The following is a 21988-nucleotide window of genomic DNA, read 5'->3' as shown; positions in this document are numbered from 1 at the left end:
GTTTTTCTTTTCAGGCGATGTCAGTGGGCAGCTGTAAGCTCGTTTGCTGGTAAATTTCACCCAGTGAACAATCGTTCTGTTTGAAATCGTCCATTTTGCTCATCTTTCGACTACTGTGTACGGGCACTTTTAGGGTTATAAGATTGTATGTGTATGCTGTTCTTACCACATGTCAATTCCTGCTCCTTTTATAATGTCTACTTGACAGATATCAGAGAAGAGTCAGGCATCCGTCACCACCATCAACCGAAAGGTAACGAGGCCGTTCACGTACCTGCGTGTGTAATATCTCCTAGCTCCTGTGTTTCCTGGGGTTCAAATTGCAGGAGCCCTGTCCACCAGCTGTAGGGGGGCACACACGTGGATGGTAGTGAGAAAATATTCTCTGAGGGAAGGGGGCAATCTGCAAGAGAAAAGGGGACAAGAAGTATCTGAGACCACTCTCTGGGAGGTGCGCAAGGCTCGATGGGGGGCAGGGCAATGGTGTGGACGCTGCTTAGGGCCTGGGCACTGCCGTTTATCAGCCAGGAGACAAACCCTTGTCTGCTTCATCACTGTACTAACTTTGTGCTCAAGATAGTAGAGAAACGGCTTCAAGAAATGACCTGCTACAGCGCTATACAAACTACTGAAGGACGCCTAAAATGTCCATGAAAACGTTACAAGAACCTCTCCCGTTATCTCTCCTCCAGGCGTGAAATAAGTGTCTTTTCTCATAATGACTGCTGTTTCCTAAATATGTATTTTATATTGACTTCTCGATTTATCTGCAGTAAATACAGAGACGAAGCCTGCCTTGCCTAGACAGGTCATTGGCTTTTCTGATGGTATGTGAGTCCTTTAAATATGCGATAATGTTACACGGCTCTGAGAAGAACCAGGTGTTGTGTATGGAAAACCAGCTCACATTATCGTCTTTCACATTATAGATGAAGAAGAACCAGCAACTCGCCCTCCACGGACAGCAGGTACGTGGAGAGGGTCACGTAGTTTTGTGCAGATATGCTTGTGTCGTATTGTGTGTTCCTGCAGGCAGAGATCTCCTTTTTAGCTGTGCTGTACATAGACCTGAAGGGTGTGTCCTCCTATTACAGTTTATATAAAACTAATGTATACATTTGTAAATACATTGCATTACATGTCTACTGATCCTAAGTGTCAGATCTGAGTGTAAGGGTACTTTCACACTAGCATTTTTCTTTACTGGTATAAGTTCCGTCCTAGGGGCTCAATACCGGAAAAAAATGATCAGTTTTATCCTAATGCATTCTGAATGGAGAGCAATCCATTTAGGATGCATCAGTTCAGTCCCTCTTACGTTTTTTGGCCGGAGAAAATACCGCAGCATGCTGCCATTAACACTTGCTGCCATTAATTTCCATTGAAATGTATTAGTGCCGGATGCGGCATTAAAATTGCTGCATTGACTGATCCGTTCTTCCAGTCCGCGCATGCGCAGACTTTAAATCTGTGAAAAAAATAAATACCGGATCCTTTTTTTTCGGATGACACCGGAGAGATGGATCCTGTTTGTGGGGGGAACACATCATAAAAATAAAATAAAGCATAAAACTAAGTTATTAAAAAAAAAAAAAGTTTTTGCTCATTTTTCCCATCAACGCGGACACATATGAACATGGAACCAACACACATGTCTGCAGCTGCCAAGCGCACATGTAACAGGTCAGCCGGTGTCATAGGTACAAATCTGCTGACAGATGCCCTTTAAAATAATATTTAGACCGTGATGGAAGGGGAAAAAAAGTTCTAGACGTGTTATTATGTTTTTCCTCTACATCCTCTTTTACCATTTGTGTTTTTTCTCTACAGCATCTTTTCCTATACAAAATAAGATGAACCACAATCCAGAAAAAGACGTTGGACAGAAAGGTAAAATCACGTTATTGTGTGTGCAGTTTATCTATATTTAATACGGTTTTCTAAGTTCTGTCTTTTTTCATACAGGAAACCTTTCAAGGAAACCTCGTACCCATTTCTCCAGATATTTTGCAGGTTAGTATATAATGGGACAGATTTATTAATGGAGATGAGGGAGTATTTAGGCTCAAATTGAGCCAGAATTCATGTACTCAGTGGAGCATCTGTAGGCTGTCGGGCTCAGTGGAGCATCTGTAGGCTGTCGGGCTCAGTGGAGCATCTGTAGGCTGTCGGGCTCAGTGGAGCATCTGTAGGCTGTCGGGCTCAGTGGAGCATCTGTAGGCTGTCGGGCTCAGTGGAGCATCTGTAGGCTGTCGGGCTCAGTGGAGCATCTGTAGGCTGTCGGGCTCAGTGGAGCATCTGTAGGCTGTCGGGCTCAGTGGAGCATCTGTAGGCTGTCGGGCTCAGTGGAGCATCTGTAGGCTGTCGGGCTCAGTGGAGCATCTGTAGGCTGTCGGGCTCAGTGGAGCATCTGTAGGCTGTCGGGCTCAGTGGAGCATCTGTAGGCTGTCGGGCTCAGTGGAGCATCTGTAGGCTGTCGGGCTCAGTGGAGCATATGTAGGCTGTCGGGCTCAGTGGAGCATCTGTAGGCTGTCGGGCTCAGTGGAGCATCTGCAGGCTGTCGGGCTCAGTGGAGCATCTGCAGGCTGTCGGGCTCAGTGGAGCATCTGCAGGCTGTCGGGCTCAGTGGAGCATCTGCAGGCTGTCGGGCTCAGTGGAGCATCTGCAGGCTGTCGAGCTCAGTGGAGCATCTGCAGGCTGTCGGGCTCAGTGGAGCATCTGCAGGCTGTCGGGCTCAGTGGAGCATCTGCAGGCTGTCGGGCTCAGTGGAGCATCTGCAGGCTGTCGGGCTCAGTGGAGCATCTGCAGGCTGTCGGGCTCAGTGGAGCATCTGCAGGCTGTCGGGCTCAGTGGAGCATCTGCAGGCTGTCGGGCTCAGTGGAGCATCTGCAGGCTGTCGGGCTCAGTGGAGCATCTGCAGGCTGTCGGGCTCAGTGGAGCATCTGCAGGCTGTCGGGCTCAGTGGAGCATCTGCAGGCTGTCTAACTGCCCCTTGTGTATTAAGAGTATTTGCTCTAGTGACATTAGTTTAATGCAAGATCTGATATTCCAGAAAGTGTGAGACTCTGGCTCAGGTTGGTGGTGCAGACGTGCACAATATAAACTGGAATTTTCCAACACCAGAAGCAGAAAGTAGTATATTTTGTGTTAATGCCTTATTTTGGCCTGTCTTCCTGCAGATATCTCTACACAAGCCTTATATACACTATGACCACATGATAATTTAGCACCCATCTGGTCAAATTGATCCCTGATAAAAATGAAAAGTGTTTGTGCGTAGAGCTATATACTGATAGAACCAATATCAAGGGTTGTTCTCTATATCACGGCCAGAGGAAATCTGTTGGAAAACTCACCAGAAAGGCTATGGACACCTATGGCAGTTTTAACTGTTTATTTGTGTCCTATATGAAAGATTGAAGTAACTTCCTAAATAGTCTTTGATAAAAATGTCCTATGATTTATTTATATTTGCTTCTGCTGACATCTGCGCTTTCCCTTTCCACTTTTGAGATCCGTCATAGGATCTCAATAGCGGAGGAAAACGCTTCAGTTTTGTCCCCATTCATTGTTAATAGGGACAAAACTGAACTCAATGAAACTGAGTCCACCAGAATGCATTCCGTTCCGTTTGGTTGCGTCCCCATCGCGGACAGAATAACACTGCAAGCAGCGTTTTCCTGTCCTGACACAATAGAAAACAGATCAGTCTCCCATTGACTTTCAATACTGTTCATGACGGATCCGTCTTGGCTGTGTTAAAGATAATACAACCAGATCCATTCATAACAGATGCAGACTGTTGTAGTATTGTGACGGAAGCATTTTTGCTGATCCATGACGGATCCACCAAAAACGCTGGTGTGAAAGTAGGTTAAGTCCTTCACCTAGCTGTTGGTGCTGTTGAATCTGACATAAATCCATTAGAGCACAGCTGCTGTTTCTAATGACTCTCTCCCCCTAATTTCTGTCTGTGCTAAAGATAGCCTCAGCGAGGGGGAGGTTGTTGTACATGGCAGATCAAAATGTGGAGAAGGGGGAAAGCATCCAAGGAACGCAACACACACAGCCTGTAGATCGTGAGGAAAGAAACCAGTTTTCATTGGAGAACCATATAGGCTGTATACGAGTTCAGAGAGAAAGCAAAGCACCCATGGAAACTCTATTTGGGGGGAGGGCACAGTCCTCAGCATCAGTAATAATCTGTAAAAGGGCTCATGCACACAGCCATTGCTCGGCCGTGCCTGTATTGCAGCCCAGAGATCCCTCATGAGTTGAGGAGGTGGAAAACAGTTCAGAAATAAAGCTGTGCCAATACATTACAGCTAGTGAAGGCAGCAGCATCCTAGACTCGCAGACTTCATGTTCCGCATGTATTACTGAAAGGGAAAAGGGACACCTCCACATGAGAAGTCTGAAACTAGGAGCAGGTTGTACACTGGATATTAGGGGCTCTGGAAATGAATGAAGGAACAAAGATTGCCAAACGAAACTTAAGGGGGGTTGGCCAATTTCCAATGTAATTGTTCAAAATGTCATATACAGTCATGTATGACTCATACAAGTATGCATGACTGTATATTGTCCCTTGGCTGCCCCAGTGTCAGTGAAGTAAGCATACTTATCTGTCATCTTCGTCGTCCATGGGCTGCAAGATGGCGGCAACCTCTTCCTCAGGCTGCTCCTGGTTAGCTTCGATTCAGCACAGGCGCAGAATAGCAAATAGACGTGTCCGGCACATGCACAGATGCTGTGAATTCTGCTGCCTCTATCTGCACATACACCGGACATGTCCGTTTGTCATTCAGTGCCTGGGAATTGTGAGTTAAGAGAGTCACATATGAGACGACCTGGCATGTCCATATATTACACAGACAGCTCATTGACTTTAATAGGTGCAATGCCTTATTTCCCCTGCGGTGGTGCTGTAGGGGAATTGAACAGTTGTGGCTGGTTTGTCCAACAGATTTCAGCTAATCCCTGGGAGTACCAGTGACAGGACGACATCCCTAATAAATACAAGTCTTTGAGTAGTCCGGTGGCATAGTTATGCAGCATTATGGGAGTCATAAATGAAATGATTAATGCCCCCTAAATCTGTTGATAAAACCTACCTTGCAATAGAAACATCTATAAAACTTTCTGTGGCTCATATATAACTTTTTTTTTTTTTTCCCCTCACCAGCATGTATGAAATATTTCGTTGCGTCTCTCCTCGTCGCCCTGGCTGTGGGCGTAGCGGCTGTGCTTTACATATCACCAGAGTCGGTCCATAAGTTCACAGATCAGTTTCTAGATGGACCAGAAGTCAGAAAAGGTCTGAAGGATGACTTTGGGAACCTTACCAGCGTTTTCACCAACCAATCTCCGCTGATGTGGAAAAGAAGTAGAGTCATTTTGGAGCGTCACCTGGAAAACTGGAAGAAAAATACAGAGCCCGCTATCCTCCTCCTCACTGGTGCCAGGGATGCAGAACAGACTCTGCTCTGTATTGGCACCCAGCTAGCAGATATCTATTCCTCCTCCCTTGGTGGTAACTACACAGTGATTTCAGGATCAAACTGGGCGTCTGAAAGCAGCGAGGTGGTTAAAGCACACATTGATGATCATCTGAGCGCACATTTCCAAGCCAAGACCAGTGCAGCCATTCTGCATCGCTTAGAGCTTCTGCCGTCTGGGTCGCTGCTGATTCTCTACAAGTACTGTGACCATGAATCGGCCGTGTTCAAAAATGTGATGCTGCTGTTCACGGTGCTCTTGGATGAGGCAACTCTGGCAAAGGACATTCCACTTAATGATCTGGAAGAGACTGTGAGAGAGTTTTTAATCAACAAACTAATTGACCCAGAGACCGAGAACGCGGCCTCCCATGATTGGATGGATCGTGACAAGTTTAGTGGAGTCTGGAGCCGCATATCGCACGTAGTGCTTCCTGTTTTCCCTGAAGAGAATATCCCGGAGCAGTGTGTGAAGAAACCAATCTGAAGCATGGAGTCCAAGGGAATAGCATTGGATACCCCACCCGAATGCATGGGCGTTGTTACCCACTTCAGTGTCCTATGGACAAAATAGCCTCATGTAGGTTACATTAAATGGTGGACGCAGCATTGTATTATATTGGTATTTCCGGATATCATATACCACCAGCATTCCAAGGACAACGCCGTTGCAAAAGAAAAAAAATATAGATTTGAATCTATTCAATCACAGACTGTTCAGATCAGGGTTTTTTTCCCATCCCTATAGACAAATTTAAAAAAAAATTACTTGCCTACATGGATCCTGCTATTCCAGTTTTTTGGTTTTTTTTCCCTTCTGTTGCCTGTCGTCTTCTGACTCTTTTCTTCTCATCGAAATCGTAGAAAAGAAAAACACAACTTTTATTAATATGACTGAAAGGATCAAAAGGTGACCGCCCCTTATAAATCCCTAAGAAAAAAACGGATTCCTTCCTAGGGAGCGGAATAGCCGCCCTGACGAGCAATCCCACTGTCTGCAAAGCTGTCCCTAGCTCACCCTAATCTGTTAGGGGACAGAGCGGACGAAGGACCGATATACAGTGGGGTCAACAATGGTGTACCAGTTATGTGGCCTCCATCGTAAATATATGAAAACCACAGGCCACCCCATGAAGAGATACAGAGAATCCTCCTGTAATGTAATACGAGCCAAAAATTAAACAAGTGTACCGATGTAAATACATAATCATAGGCCCTACGCGTGTCTCCCCCACGTACTCAACCATAGGGTTCATCAGGAGCAAAATCACTGAACAGATGTCTAGTTACTGCCACGGTGTGAATGATTTGATAACTTATGTACCGTGTTCACATCATAGGGTATTTCTGTGGAGCGACTTGCTCTAGTACCTTTAGAGGTGTATTCTCATCCTAAACATTCATGACCTATTGACTAGATATGTTAGCAATGTCTGATCAGGTCTGACCTCTGGGGTGGCCTACAACTAAGGGGTCCCTACTAAACCAATATTGTTCCAATAATGCAACACAGACCATTATCTTGAACCCATTTTCTCTAGGCTCGGTGCGGGCCAGCCATCGTTCTTTAGGCTTCATGCACACGACCGTATCCATATTTCAGTCCTGAAAATAGAGATCGCTTCTGCATTCTTCCCATTCCCATCAATAGAAATATGGAATAGAAATGGCTGTTTCCTCCCTCAATATGCTATAAATTCCGGAACGGACATACAAATCCGCCCCAAAAAATGGATGGCCCTATAAAAATAAAAGGGTTGTGGGCTACCCTAAAACATAATGCAGATGGCACACGGAGGATAGAGTCTTGTGCATGAGACATAAAACTGCTCGCCAGCGTGGATAGTCAACATTATTTTGTGTCCGTCTATGATCCCTGTAGAAAAAACAGCTAATTATGACTACACTTAGTTTTTAAAAAAATCAGTTTTCATAAAGATAGCAATAATTACAGCGAATAATTCTGAGTTATGTATCAATGGGAAATCACACCGCCAGAGAAGCTGAAAACATGTATACAAGTGCAGGTTTTAGAAAATCTGCATGTACTTATGTTTGTGGTGAGGCGACTACCAGTCCTACTGCCATAGACAGTGGCAACAAGATTTATGAAACTGGCTAGAAGGAATAGCAACCAATCACAGCGCAGCTTTCATTCTAAAAGCGGAGGGCTACATTATAATGTGATTTCATTATCGGGTCTAAAATCATCTGCCCTTTCATTTCTTAATATTATCTTTGCCTGCATAGATCTAGGGTTAAATTATACAATTCTGTCTGCCTGCAGTCACCACTAGAGGGAGCTTATAGTATATTATTTACTATTGGTTCTATGTATAAATGTATTCAGTAAATTCCCCTAGTGGTAACCGCAGGCAGCCAGAGTTCATCCATTTGAGAAACCTGTATCTCCAATAACTATAAAAAATATATTAAAGGGGTTGTCCATGCTAGAAATATTAATGAACCCTACTCAGGATAGGTCATTAATATCAGATTGACACCCAGCACCACCAACCAACCAGCTGTGGCACTGGAAATTAAGTCCATCAGTGGTGGTCGTGCTTGCACAGTATAGGAAAAGGCCTCAGCCTCTCTGCTGACCGGGACCATGGGAGCGCACATAGGCCCATGCTTTTTCCTATATTGTGCAAGCCACAATGATGGCTTGCAGGGTGGTCTGTAACCATGGAAACGAGCTGTGGATAATGTGATAGAAAAATGAATCCAGCCAGCAAAGGAAGCAATATGGATAATAACAGTATATTATTAAGTGGTTTGTATTTACTTTCTCTACATGATAAATGCCACTTACTGAAGTGACACAACCCCTTTAATCATCTATCCCTAGGATAGGTCATCAATATCTGTAGCCTGGACAGCCCCTTTAAGAAATTAGCAAATAATTTACTTAAAATAATGGAAAATCAAAATGGTATTCAGGAGGAGGAGACAACCCCTTCCAGAATGCATCTCCTACCACCACGAGCAGAATCGGCTGGTTGACTGACCAGACTTTTGCTCTACAGCTCCCTCTCCGCACAGTAGGCCAACCATTTCATACAGTCACAGCTCGGCTCCTAATAACCCTATAGGCATGTGTTGTCTTCTCGAGATTTCCATTTCATACTTTGCATTTTGATACAGTTTTTTGTTCCTGTCGCTGGAGGTTATAGTCTGAAATGCTTCCTTTAGACTCCTAATCCTAGATATAAGCCGAGTCTAGTGACTTGGTTCCAAAATGTCCTCCTTGTACTATGCTGGGGTTTGGGGGTATATTCTGGTTAATTATAGTTACACATTGTATATAAAATTAATGAGCCTTACGCCCCTGTGACAACACTCCCTTCCCTGTGTGCTGATGATTCAGTATTGTCTTAGGGACGCTGTATAGGTGTAAATATCCAGGTCCGTGCACAATTAGGCTCCTATCAGATGAACGTATGGCCGCCGTGCCCGTGTTGTGGACCGCAAACAGTGGGTCTGCAATAGACTGGCAACGGCAATGTGAACTTCAACTTGAATTGGGCCGCGATCCGCAACATACGGCAAAAGATAGGTCATGTCCTACCTTTAGCGGTGCAGAGACACAGATCCAGAACTGCCAAAGATAGGACATGACCTATCTTTTGCCGTATGTTGTGAATCTCGGGCCCATTCAAGTCAGTGGGTCCGCAACACTGGCACGGCGGCCATACATTCGTTTGAATGGGGCCTTAGGACGAGGACCTTGATGTGAATAGAATTAGGCTGGCTATAAACATTAGATGGCTGTTGGACAAACTCTCGCTCAGCCGACAGCTATCTTTCCTGAGCCGCCCATACACATGCACTCTTAGCTCAGCTGGGCATGCATGTGTCCTGAAAATGGAGAAAGCTGCTGCCTGAACATAAAGATCAGACAGAGTCACTAGATCTCCATACACGTTAGATGGTCGGCAGGTTCAGCCCACAATAATTTCCAGGCATTGCAAAACTACAACTCCCATCGTGTCCTGATAGTTGCAAGCTGGAGAACATTCATTTAAAGGGAATCTGTCATCAACTTTATGCTGCCCGTACTAATGGCAGAATAAAGTAGAGACAGGTGAGTTAATTTCAGTGGTCTTTCATTATAAAGTTAAAAGTAGGTGGTTGCCGAGAACCAACCTCACAATCCTTGCAGACTGGTCCTGGAAAAGAGTCACGGCCACCTGAGAAGAGTCCTGGTTATTCATGAATTCCTGCTCTCCTGCCCACCTGCTGATGACTGACAGTCTTCTACAGAGTTTTCTCTCTTTCTCTCTGAGAGAACTGCCAATCATTAGCAGATGGGCGACCGTGCAGGAGATTATGGATAACCAGGACTCTTCTCAGGTAGATTTGACTCTTTCCCAGTCCTGGGCTGCAATGATTATGATGCTGGTTCTCAGCAACCACTGACTTTTAGCTCATGGGGACACACCGCTGACATCAGCATTTCTGTCACTATTTTATGCTGCCCTCAGTGAGATCAGCGTAATGTTGATGACGGGTTCCCTTTAATGTATATGGTCAGCATCATACAGAGATTTAAAAAAAAAATGCAAAGAAGCTTTTACATAGAACTACCTCAGGGTAAATTAGGATTATTTGCTAGAATTTAGAGGTAAAGTAACAATGAGGCACTGATTTACTTTGATAAAAAAAAAAAAAAAATTGGGGGAGATTTATCAAAACTGGTGTAAAGGAAAACTGACCTAGGGGCTCATAACGACAAACCCGATTCCAATTTTATTTTTCAAATGAAAAGTGGATTCTGATTAGTTGCTATGGGTAACTAAGCCAGTTTTCCTTTTGATAAATCTCCCCCATTGTGTGTTTTTCTCTATGTATAATCTATACAATCTATAATCCTTTATATAGCACCAGCTTATTCTGCAGCACTTATTACATTTCAGGGGATAAAATGTATAGAGAAAATCATTTATTGTACAGTAACATACTGATCAACAACTCAGAAATCAGAGATGTAACCCCGCTCCACCTTTGTGGATGAGCATTGGTCAGACCAGTTGTATCTGTCCCTGCAGACAAGTGAATTCTGATGTCCTGTAAGAGCAGCCGATTTCAAGGCGTTTGTCAGGATCGCAGGTTGTTTTCAGGCCATGCCTGCTGTATTATTGGTGGCATCTATCTAGAATAGGGAACAGCAACCTTCGCAGCTGCTGTGAAACTACAACTCCCAGCATGCACACTTACTTGGCTGTTCTTGTAACTCCCATAGAAGTGAAAGAAGGATTCTGGGAGTTGTAGTTTAGAAGAGCTGGAGTGCCGGAGGTTGCTGATCCCTGATCTAGAATCAGGAGTATGCTCTTCATGCCTTTCAGGCAAACATCTCCCATCTCCTTAGCCAGACCTGCAGAGGAAAGCATACTTACCTGCTCCCCCGCTGCCACGTTCTGCTCCATGAGTTTCAACATCCGGTTTCATGGTCGCTGCAGCCAATCACTGGCCACAGTGGAGACTCCTCTGCTTTGTGTCATGTGATCCACTGACATGACACAAGGGGGGCACGTCGCTGCTGTGGCCAGTGCTCGGCTGCAGACGCCGTCAAACCACGTGTTGACCGAGCGCTGCAACAGAGGTGAGGAAGCGAACAATTCGGAAGCAGGTAGGTATGCTTCCCTCCACAGTTTTAGCATCGGGAGGAGGGGTTCTGCCTGAAAGGCTCCCCGAAGATGGAAAACCACTTTAGTTGAGCACAAGTGCTTGGGGACCAATTAGTGATTCTTGTGATTGGCGGTGACCCCTGCCGATCAGACAATTATCCCCTGTCTTGAGGAAAGGGAATAAGTGTTTATAATTGGATAACCCCTTTAAGATAGAGCTTTGACCAATCGTTTTTAGCGTTGCTCAGCACTGATTGTGAGGTCATGTGACAGGCCAATCAGCAGTCAGTGTTTAGCGGTGGTAGGGAGGGGAGTATGTTGTGTTTTTTTTCTTTTTCTTTTTGGTTTCTCTAAAGTGACCTTCATAATGGGGTTATATATGAATAGGGGAATATTTTGTATCTGTGGCCACATAAATTAACCAGCATATTAAGAATAATTTATACATTATGTTGATGAGTCACAGCTATAGTTAATGACGTCTTTTAATCTTAAAAATAAAATAAAAACCTTGCCTGAGTATATACAACAATCTATGCTTAATCTCCGTTCTGAAACATTAACCCCTTAGTGACTGCCAATTCTCCTTTTAGCAGTGGTCACTAACTTGCTTTAGGCCAGGCTGCTGCCTTTTTATGGTGGCCTAGTCTAAGCGCTGCACGGGTCTCCCATGTAGCAGCTCAGCTATCAAATGACAGCCAAACTCCTGCTCTTACAGATCGGCCATTTAACCCCCTAGATGCTGTTATCAGTAGTGACTGCAGCATTTAAGTGGTGTAGAGGGAAGGGGCTCAGTCTCTGAGGCATCAGCACCCCACAAATGAGATTGTGGTTCCAACCTCTTAGCATGGCAGCCAGTCGTCTAATGAAACACCCAGGCCTGCCTGCAGTGCATCTTACTGACAGAATAATACACTGTACTGCATAAGTGATCAGAAGATCGTCTGTCAAAGTCCCGCTGTGGGACTAATAAATAGTAAAAATAAGAAATAACGTTTTGTTAAATAAAATCTGTAAGTTAGAAAAAATGCAACAAAAAAATTAAAAAATTTTAATTATATTTGCTATCGCTGTAATCATTCAGACCCAGAGAATAAAGTTGTGTAATTTATGCCAAAAGAATAAACATGTACCCAAAATGGTTCTATTAGAAACTAAGGTTTGCCCCAGACAAAACAAGCCCTCATATGGCTACAACAACAGAAAAATAGAAAAGTTATAACTATAAAATAAAATGGCTTGTCACTAAGGGGTTAAAGTTCTACGCTCAGAATATTTTTGATTTAATGTATTTATTTATCGTGTTTTAATGCATTGCTTTTACTTATATGATTGCTGTGGCATTGCTTCTGAACATTTAGGCAGACTGAGGAAAGTTTAATTTTTTATAATTAAAATGTTTCAGTCTAAAAATGTTTTATTTGTTTTTTTATTCAGGGAACAAAAGGTAGTTTAGATATTTTTTTGTAGTTTTGATTCTTGCTTTACTTTTGTATATTGAGAACTATTTTTAAAGAAAAAATAAAGAACATTCATACCTAATGCATACAGAACACTTGTTTTTTGGTTGAATACATTGGCGTGTACCATTAGTGTTTCTCCACTCCTGAGGGTGAGTTCTTCAGGATCAGGTGGAAGGTGAAGATGAAAATAAAAATGTATAGGAATCTAAAGGCAGATTTACACCGCAGGATTGCCTGACTGATTATTGGGAATAAACGTTACTACGAATGCTCGTTGCTGATAATCTGCCCACAGATTGGATCACCCGATAAACGAGCAAAACACTTATTCGTCATGTGAATTCATCATTTATGCGGACACCAGAATAATCATCTTCTGGGCAGAAAATCATGCTGTGTGAACAACCATCTACTGCCTAGAAACAATGAATCTGTACGAGGATGAGCAACGGCAGTAGTCATCACTCATCTCCGTACAGTGGAGGTGATCTCTGCATATAAATGCAGGTCCTTTCTCCACCGACGAGCAGGCAGTTATCGGGAAGGAACAGTTGATAAAATGACCGATCCTCAGGATGTACGGCACTGCATGGAAAGCTGCATAGTACAGTGGCTGTGCTTGGTATTGCAGCTCAGCCCCATTCTCTTCTATGGGGCTGAGCTGCTAGGCCATGTGACCGATGCACGCTGACGTCACATGTCCTGGGAAGAGGCTGTGGCGCTCACGGTCTCTTCTAAAAGCTGATATTCTGAGGATAGGTCACCAATATTATTTACCGGATAACCTCTTCAAGGGGGTTTTCCAATGTCTCCAACAGCCGCCCCCCCCCCCCCCCCCCCCATGTGCCGGGCCCCTAACAGGTAATATACAAACCATACTGCCTGCCCCGTTCCTGGTCCCTGCACCGCTGCTTCTCCCTGTACACGGATGAAAACATCCGGTGTCGGGGAAAAGCAGCCAATAGCAGGTCGGGGACGAGCCTCCCTAACATCGCAGGTGACGCTACGGGGGGCTTGTCCCTGTTCTCGTCTGCCCTTCCTGACACCGGATGTTTTCATCCATGTACATCGTCTTATTATCTTTTGGGAGACACCGATGTCATTTTACCGTCAAAAAATTACTTGCTGGTTGAATAAAAGTAACTAAGTCAAAATTTGCCAGGGGTATGAATAATTATGGGCAGCACTGTAAATGCACCATATTTTGACAGGATCTTGGACAAGCTCTGGGTGCACTCACATTAGTAAATGTGAGCCACTATATATTACAAACATGATATGAACATAGCCTTAGTTGTCCCCTGAGTCTCCTATGTCTAAGAGACTGCATTGTGACTCATTGAAATGAACGTGATGGAGCATAAAATAAAAATTGTGTTGTATTTTTGTTTTTTGGGGGGATTATTTTATATTTACATATAAATTACTTTTGTAAATAAGGCTTCCTGAAGAAGGAAAACACTGAATTTTCCAAAAAGGTGTAGGACTAGATTGAGATCGGGCATCGGCCGTGTGCAGGTGCTACTGTGGATGCGGACCCATTCACTTTAATGGGTCCGCAATCCGCAAGATACAGCTCAGTGCGGAGCGGAAGCACTGCAAAACGCTTCTGTGGGATTTCGGCCCTGTGCCTCCACACCGCAAAAATATAGATCATGTTCAATTTTTTTTTTTTGTGTTGCGGAACGTATCTTGCAGATTGTGGACCCATTCAGGTGAATGCCTCGGCAAATAGCGTGCACTTGGTCAGTACCCATGCATTGCTGTCCACAGCACAGGGCACACACGATCGTGTACATGAGCCCTTAGAGTAGTAAAGCTATGGTATGTCCTATCCCAGGAGGTAGTGATGGCAGATACATTACAGATGTAAGAAAGTGCATTGAGGTTATAAATAATTTAGCATTGAACGTTGTATAATTGATATGAGAAAGGATGGACTTGTCAGAATTATTGGATATAAAAAGAGTTCATAGTATAAGGCCTATGCAGATGTATGGACCTGAACATTAAGAACAATCATTTTGTCTTATTTTGAAAGGAAAGGGTGAGTTCAGGATTTTTGAACTCAGGATTACTAACCTAAGATTAACACTTTCACGACCAAGGGTCATTGATGTCCAGGTCCAGGTCAAAATTTACAAATCTGACATGCGTCACTTTATGTTGTAATTGCTTTGGAACACTTTTATTTATCCAAGCCATTCTGAGATTTTCTCGTGACATATAGTACTTCTTGATGGTCAAAAATTTTAGTCAATATATTTCACCTTTATTTATGAAAAAAATCCCAAATTTACCAAAATTTTGGACAAATTTATAATTTTCTAAATTTCTATTTCTCGGCTTCTAAAACAGAAAGTCATACCTAATAAAATATTTATTACTTAACATTTCCCATATGTCTACTTTATGTTGGCATCATTTTAGAAATGTCTTTTTATTTTATTTTATTTTTAGGATGTTAGAAGGCTTAGAATCAATTCTAATTTTAAGAAAATTTCCAAAACCAACTTTTTAAGGACCAGTTCAGGTCTAAAGTCACTTTGTGGGGCTTACAAAGTGGAAACCCCCATAAATGACCCCATTGTAGAAACTACACCCAAGTTACTCAAAACTGATTTTACAAACTTTAACCCTTTAGGTGTTCTACAAGAATTAAGGGAAAATGGACATGAAATTTCTAAATTTCACTTTTTGGGCAGATCTTCCATTTTATAAAAAATTCTTTAACACATTGAGGGTTAACAGCCAAACAAAACTCAATTATTACCCTGATTCTGCGGTTTACAGAAACACCCCACATGTGGTCGTAAACTGATGTAAGGACGCACGGCAGGTCACAGAAGGAAAGGAACGCCGTATGGTTTTTGGAAGGCAGATTTTGCTGGACTGGTTTTAGATGCCATGTCCCATTTAAAGCCCCCCTGATGCACCCATACAGTAGAAACTCCCAAAAAGTAAGTTTTAAGCTGGAAGTGGACCCTTTTTAAAAATAACTTTTATTAATTTTACTTTAAAAAGCATAAGTATAAACACCCTCTGATAACCGGGTATCCAAAATCATAATAGGACAAGATGTTGCCCAGCTACCACCGTGGTGAATTGGTGAAGAAAAGAATAGATAAACACCAAAATAATTCAGATATGTATAAATTCCCGGGGCATTGGTGACTTTTATTCAAGGTTGGGAGTTGGTTAGAGAGTGGGGCACATTAATAGGGGTATTAGGGATGGTTCTCTCCCTGTACCCGCCCTAAGATAGTCCTCTGCCCAGGGGTGAGCCCTGATGGTGGGATCACCCTGTCCCCGTACCTACCCTGTCTAGCCCTGTACAACGGGAATTTATTACAGATTGTCAATTTTTTACCCTGACGCGTTTCCCCACTTTTGGTTTATCAGGGGGTCGGTTAGAAGATAATAGTTATAATAGGTAACATCATGCAGGATGAAAAAAAACTGATAATACTGGATATATTTACTGTGTCCTGATCGATACCATGATGGGGCAGGCCATGTAGGAGGAACTGAGAATTCACATTTATTCCCCAGAAGAAAAGGAGATGTCACCTAGGAAAAAGATATCATACAAGAGCCCACTGTTGATGTTGTGGCTATATGGTAAAATTGCTCCTAAAAGTTTCCAATTATTAGTGACTTACATGTTAGGTGTCCCCCTGTGGTCTGGACTGCCGCCTGCCATGTCTGATGGGGCAGTGAGGCATCTCTGTACTTGTGCCGTTTTTAAATGGTGGGTGAAAAGGCGCCTTTCTCTGTAGGGAGCCGCATGTCCGGTCAGTGGAACGCACGCTCCGCTACTTCCGGTCCCCTGGAACGCATGCATCGCTTCCGGTCTGCTGAACCGCAGACGTCATTTCCGGAGTAGCGATGCTCCATCGCTCCAGGTCCTCCACAGATGATACAGTTGCGGGTACGGTGTATCCGATTTTGGCACCCGATTATCCCCATATAATTGTTCTAATTAGACACTTCAATGCGTCTTAGAGGGGCAGATGGTTGTTTTAGGGGTACGGTTCCTCTGGCATGTTCGATCTGAACAGATTAGATGTGCCATATGAAGCAGCCAGATGGGGTCACTTGGCATCGCCTTCTTGTGTACGTAATCCCCAAATCTCCATCGATGACATAGACCCCTCTAAGCTTATAAAACGGCAAGACAGTAACAGGACAAAGTCATTTCTAGGCTATAGCTATTCTGATCAGTGGATACGTATATACAATCGACGTAATCACCTGATCAGACAAAATAACGATTATTGGAATGAATGAAAGATAAATTAGCTGGGTGTGGCATGATGTAGCTCAGATGTGACCCTATTTTGGAAACTAGGGGATAAGGTGCCAGTTTTATTGGTACTATTTTGGAGTGCATATGATTGTTAATTGCTCTATATTAAGTTTTTTGTGAGGCAAGGTAACTGAAAAATGGCTGTTTTGGCACTGTTGTTTTTTTTTTTTTTTTGCTTTATTTTACAAGATTCATCTGACGGGGTAGATCATGTGCTATTTTTATAGAGAAGGTTGTTACGGACACAATGATATGAAATATGTTTACTTTCTTTGTTTCAGTTTTACATAATGAAGCATTTTTTAAAAAGAAATTATGTTTTTGTGTGTCCATTTTCTGAATGCCATATGTTTTTTATTTTTCTGCCGATTGTCTTGTGCAGGGGCTCGTTTTTTGCAGCAAGAGTTGAGGTTTTTATTGGTACTATTTTTGGGTACATAGGATTTTTTGATCATCCATTATTACACTTTATTGGGCAAGGTGACCAATAATCTGGCTGTTTTGGAACAGTTTTTTTTAATTTATTTTTACAGATTTTATCTGAGGGGTTGGGTCATGTGAAAGTTTTATAGAGCAGATTGTTACAGACTTGGCAATACCTAATATGTATACTTTTTTTATTTATTGAAGTTTTACACAATAATAGCATTTCTGAAACCCCAAAAATGATGTTTTAGTGTCTCCATAGTCTGAGAGACATAACTTTTTTATTTTTTGGGCGATTGTCTTAAATAGGGTATCACGGGATGAGGTGACAGTTTGATTGGTACTATTTTGATCGCTTGCTGTTGCACTTTTTGTGATGTAAGGTGACAAAAATTGCTTTTTTGGCACAGTTTTTTTTTTTTTTTTTGGTTTTTTTGTGTTCAACTGAGGGGTTAGGTCATGTGATATTTTTATCGAGCAGGTTATTACAGATGCGGCGATAACTAATATGTACACTTTTTTATTTATTTCACTTTACACAATAATAGCATATTTGAAATAAAAAAATATGTTTTAGTGTCTCAATGTTCTAAGAACTATAGTTTTTTTTTAAGTTTTTTAGCGATTTTCTTATGTAGGGTCTCATTTTTTGCAGGATGAGGTGACGGTTTTATTGGTACCATTTTGTTTGATATACACCTTTTTGATCGCTTGCTCTTGCATTTTTTGTCATGTAAGGTGACAAAAATGGTTTTTTTACAGTTTTTTTTTAATGGTATTTATTGGAAGGGGTCTATCATGTGATATATTTATAGAGACTGTCGTTACGGACGCGATGATACCTAATATGTGTTTTTTTAGTTTTTTTATAGGAAAAGGCAATTTTTTATTTTACATTTTTATTTGTTTATTTTTACTTTTATTATTATTCAAAAAACTTTTTTAGCAAGTGCCTCTTGGATCTTGAAGATCCAGTGGGGCTGATGGCTGTACTATACTTTGCAATGCTCTTGCATTGCAAAGTATAATCCTATCGGCTGTAGGTGGCAACAGCGGATGCTTTTGCTAAGCGTCCGGTTGCCATGGCAACCATCAGGCGCTGCCATCGCAATGCGGCAGCCCCGATGGTGGAGAGAGGGAGCCCCCTCCCTCTATTAACCCCATGGATGCTGCTGCCACGGCATCTATGGGTTTACAGCAGAGTGTCAGCATAGAGCTGATACTCGCTGCTGATGTCGGCGGCTCAGGAATGCACACAGCAGGGGGACCAGGGCCAGCGCTGGAAAGGGGGAGGGGGGGTACGGCCGCCAACATTGAGGGAGGTTGGGGCAGGAGGAATGTATGGGGCGGGGAGGGGGCGGACCGCATCAGGGCAGGAGGCAGGAGATGAGCGCAGGAGGCGAGCTTCAGGGGCAGGCGGACACAAGGGGGGCTTGGAGGGGCACAGATCGGGGGGCACGGGGAACACTGCCTTATTTCAGGCTCTGATCTGCAGAGCGCAGATCAGAGCCCGAAATCGGCATTTTTTCACTGCCGCGATCCGATTGGTTAGTCTGCATAGACTAACCAATCGGATCGATTGCCGGCAAGGGTCCACTCTTATTGGTCCCTTGCCAGCATTACTGCACTGTATGCTGTCCGTGACAGCAGCAGGACAGGGGCAGAAGCTTTGCAGCGCTTGGATTAAAGAACTGGCTTGACGTTTATAGACTTGATAGCTGCACGGGGCATGTGCAAATATCACGTATATAAACGGATTGCAGTCGGGAAGGGGTTAAGAATATGTACCAGAGTGTTTACCCAAGTCTGTTTTTGTGAGAGGGAGGTGTCACAAGGTCTAATGAAAAGTATTTACCCAGATAAGACACTGGAGTAGAAATGTACTGAGTGTTAGTTTATCTCAGTGAATAGAAAGAATATAATTTTATTATTCATTGTAAGGTTTATATTAATCTTCATGTGTATGGATTTTAGGTTCTATATGATATGTCTTAATATTGCGTGGGTTTTAAATAATTTAGATGTGTGATTATATATATATATATTTGTGGTCAGGGCGACGGTCCCTGGATGAAGGAGCTAGCGCCAACCTCTGGCTGGTTAATGCCGGAAGCCTGTAACGAGGATAGGCCTAAAAGGGGGCCTATCCTAAGGGAAGAGCTAATAAAAGGGGAAGGGAGGGAGGGGTACCTGGCTGCACTCCTCAGCATAAGTAGCCAGGGGGCGGGGCCTATGCCCCTCCCACAAATACAGGCTGCACGGCAGCCTTAACTACTTGTGGTCAGGGCGACGGTCCCCGGATGAAGGAGCTAGCGCCAACCTCTGGCTGGTGAATGCCAGAAGCCTGTAACGAGGATAGGCCTAAAAGGGGCCAAAAAGGAGACACAATCGTACCATAGATACTTTATTATATCATTACAGGGCAAGAGAACAGAAAGCATCACGGATTTCGGATTGGGGATTCGGAACGTACCTAGCGAAACATGATGACCTCCAGCGCCCCATGCACCTGATGACATGAGGGGGTATCTGGTGCCTGGATGCCACAGAGGCCGCCCCAATACGAAAGGAATGCCCCGAGATGCCCTTCGGGTCGTGACCTAACCCGGCCACTAAAGAACGCATATGTGACATGAATTGAGGCGTGGACAACGGCCCTCCATTGAAGGGAAGTAGGGGGCTGTCAGCTGCCACCGCCTGCAGGGCCACAGATAACTGACGCAGCACCTTGACCGGGCACCAGGCGTTGTGTGAGGGGTAGAAAGACACCAGGGTTGGAGGCCCTGTCTGGGAGGTCTTGGTAGATGGAATGCTCAGCACAAACAGAGCGTGGTGCCAGGACAAGTGCTGCTTCTGGAGATGACGGCCGTTGCGGACGGAGGTGGTGAATTCCCCTGGACGAAGGAACCCGTAAAACCCTAGATAAAGGGCGGCCTTGATGATTGTGCTAATTAATGGCCCAAAAGGATCACCATCCAGAGCCAGGGACAATTGCCTAAATAAGGAGCTGGACATGGGTTGCCGGACCACCGGCCTGCTTGCACCGGCTTTCTCAATGCCCCGGAGCGTGGCCTTGATGGCTTGTGATGTAAAGAACGAAATCCGGGCCGGATTGTCCAATGTGAACTGATGTTCACTCCCGCTAGATACAGGCGGATGGTATTGTGAGCGAGTCCGAGGTTGGCATGGCAATGTGCGATGAAGGCCATGATAAATGACACGTCATCCACATCGCCCTGTGGGTGACTCTCGGCAAATTTCCTAAACAGATTCCAGCCCGTACGGTAGTTCCTGATTGTATTCTCAGACAAGCTCCGGTGCAACAGGTCCTTCGCTTTGTTGATCAATGATGTCAGTCCCACACCAGGTCGCTGTATGCCGGAACATCCGCCCCTGTTACGTCTGCGAGTGGTATGTTCTGAAAGAAGACATCGATGTTAGACCTGGATAGCGCATCAGCAGCCGTATTCTTGGAACCCTGAATGTGAGAGAACTCGAAGCAAAAGTTGTGTACCATGGACAACCACACCAGCCTACGCATGAGAGACATGATCTTTGGGGATTTGGCTCTGCCATTGCGGACGATGTCGACCAAGTCCTGACTATCGGTAATGAATAGTACCCTTGAGTTTGACCAAACGTGACCCCATACATGAGCTGCTGCCACCACTGGATACATCTCCAACAAGGGAGAAGACTGAAGGGCATGCCCGTCCAGCATAATCTGGGACGGCCAGGCACCGGCTAGCCAGTGATTGCCAAATATGGCCGCAAAGCCCTTGGATGCAGCCGCGTCAAAATAAACCGTGGGAGAGGACGGGTCCCGGGGGGGAATAAATAACCTGACGCCGTTCCATGAGGATATAAACGTGCTCCACATGGACAGGTCTGCCATGGCTTGTTGGTCCAACCGGACGACACTGTCCTGTTCCGGGGCTGATGGTAGGAGCAGCAAGAGCCGAGACACAAAGGTGCGCCCCGGGGCATGACCCTCATGGCAAAGTTCAGCCGGCCCAGCAATGATTGGAGACTTGACTTGGTCAGGAAGCAGGATTTTGCTGCCTCCTGGATGGCCAACCGGATCTGTTGTAATTTCTCCTCTGGGAGCCTTGCTTCCAACTTTACCGAATCCAGAATGACCCCCAGGAAGGTGATCGTTGAGGAAGGACCGACCGTCTTCCCTGCGGCGACCGGAACCTGCAGCGCCGAAAACAACTCCAGCAGGGAGGATAACCCGGAGGGCTGACAGGAGGGGAATTCCACCAGCAGGAAATCATCCAGGTAGTGGATACACATAGGAGCCTGGCCATGTTCCACCAGGATCCAGTGCAGGGCCTGGGCCAGCCGGTCAAACAGCCAAGGGCTGCTTTTTGAGCCAAACGTTAGACGATTGGCAAAGTAGTATTTGCCTGCCCATTTGATGCCATAATATTGCCACAGTTGTGGGAGGATCGGGAGCAACTTGAAGGCATCGGTAATATCAGTTTTGGACAACCAGGCCCCCCTGCCTGCTTTGAGGATGAACTGAATGGCCTCATCGATAGAGGAGTATGTCATGCTGAACTCTTCTGATGGTATGAGAGAGTTGATACTAGGGATATGCGAGGAATGAGGTGCAGAGAGATCATAGATCAGCCTTTTTTTATTTGAGCCTTTTTTAGC

General features: G+C 44.3%; 1 protein-coding gene across 1 annotated transcript; it reads left to right on the top strand.

Annotated features, from left to right (window-relative positions):
* The first annotated feature begins 147 nt into the window (after window positions 1-147).
* On the top strand, window positions 148-8226 carry LOC122944161 (torsin-1A-interacting protein 1-like). The gene is made up of 6 exons (XM_044302392.1): window positions 148-253; window positions 774-827; window positions 930-968; window positions 1831-1890; window positions 1966-2013; window positions 5186-8226. Exons 1-6 carry the CDS (start codon window positions 148-150, stop codon window positions 5983-5985), a joined length of 1107 nt encoding a protein of 368 aa, XP_044158327.1. The 3' UTR covers window positions 5986-8226.
* The last annotated feature ends 13762 nt before the right edge of the window (window positions 8227-21988 follow it).

Source organism: Bufo gargarizans, chromosome 7 (assembly GCF_014858855.1).
Source record: "Bufo gargarizans isolate SCDJY-AF-19 chromosome 7, ASM1485885v1, whole genome shotgun sequence".
Lineage (NCBI taxonomy): Eukaryota > Metazoa > Chordata > Amphibia > Anura > Bufonidae > Bufo > Bufo gargarizans.
This window is presented reverse-complemented; position numbering and strand designations above follow the sequence as displayed.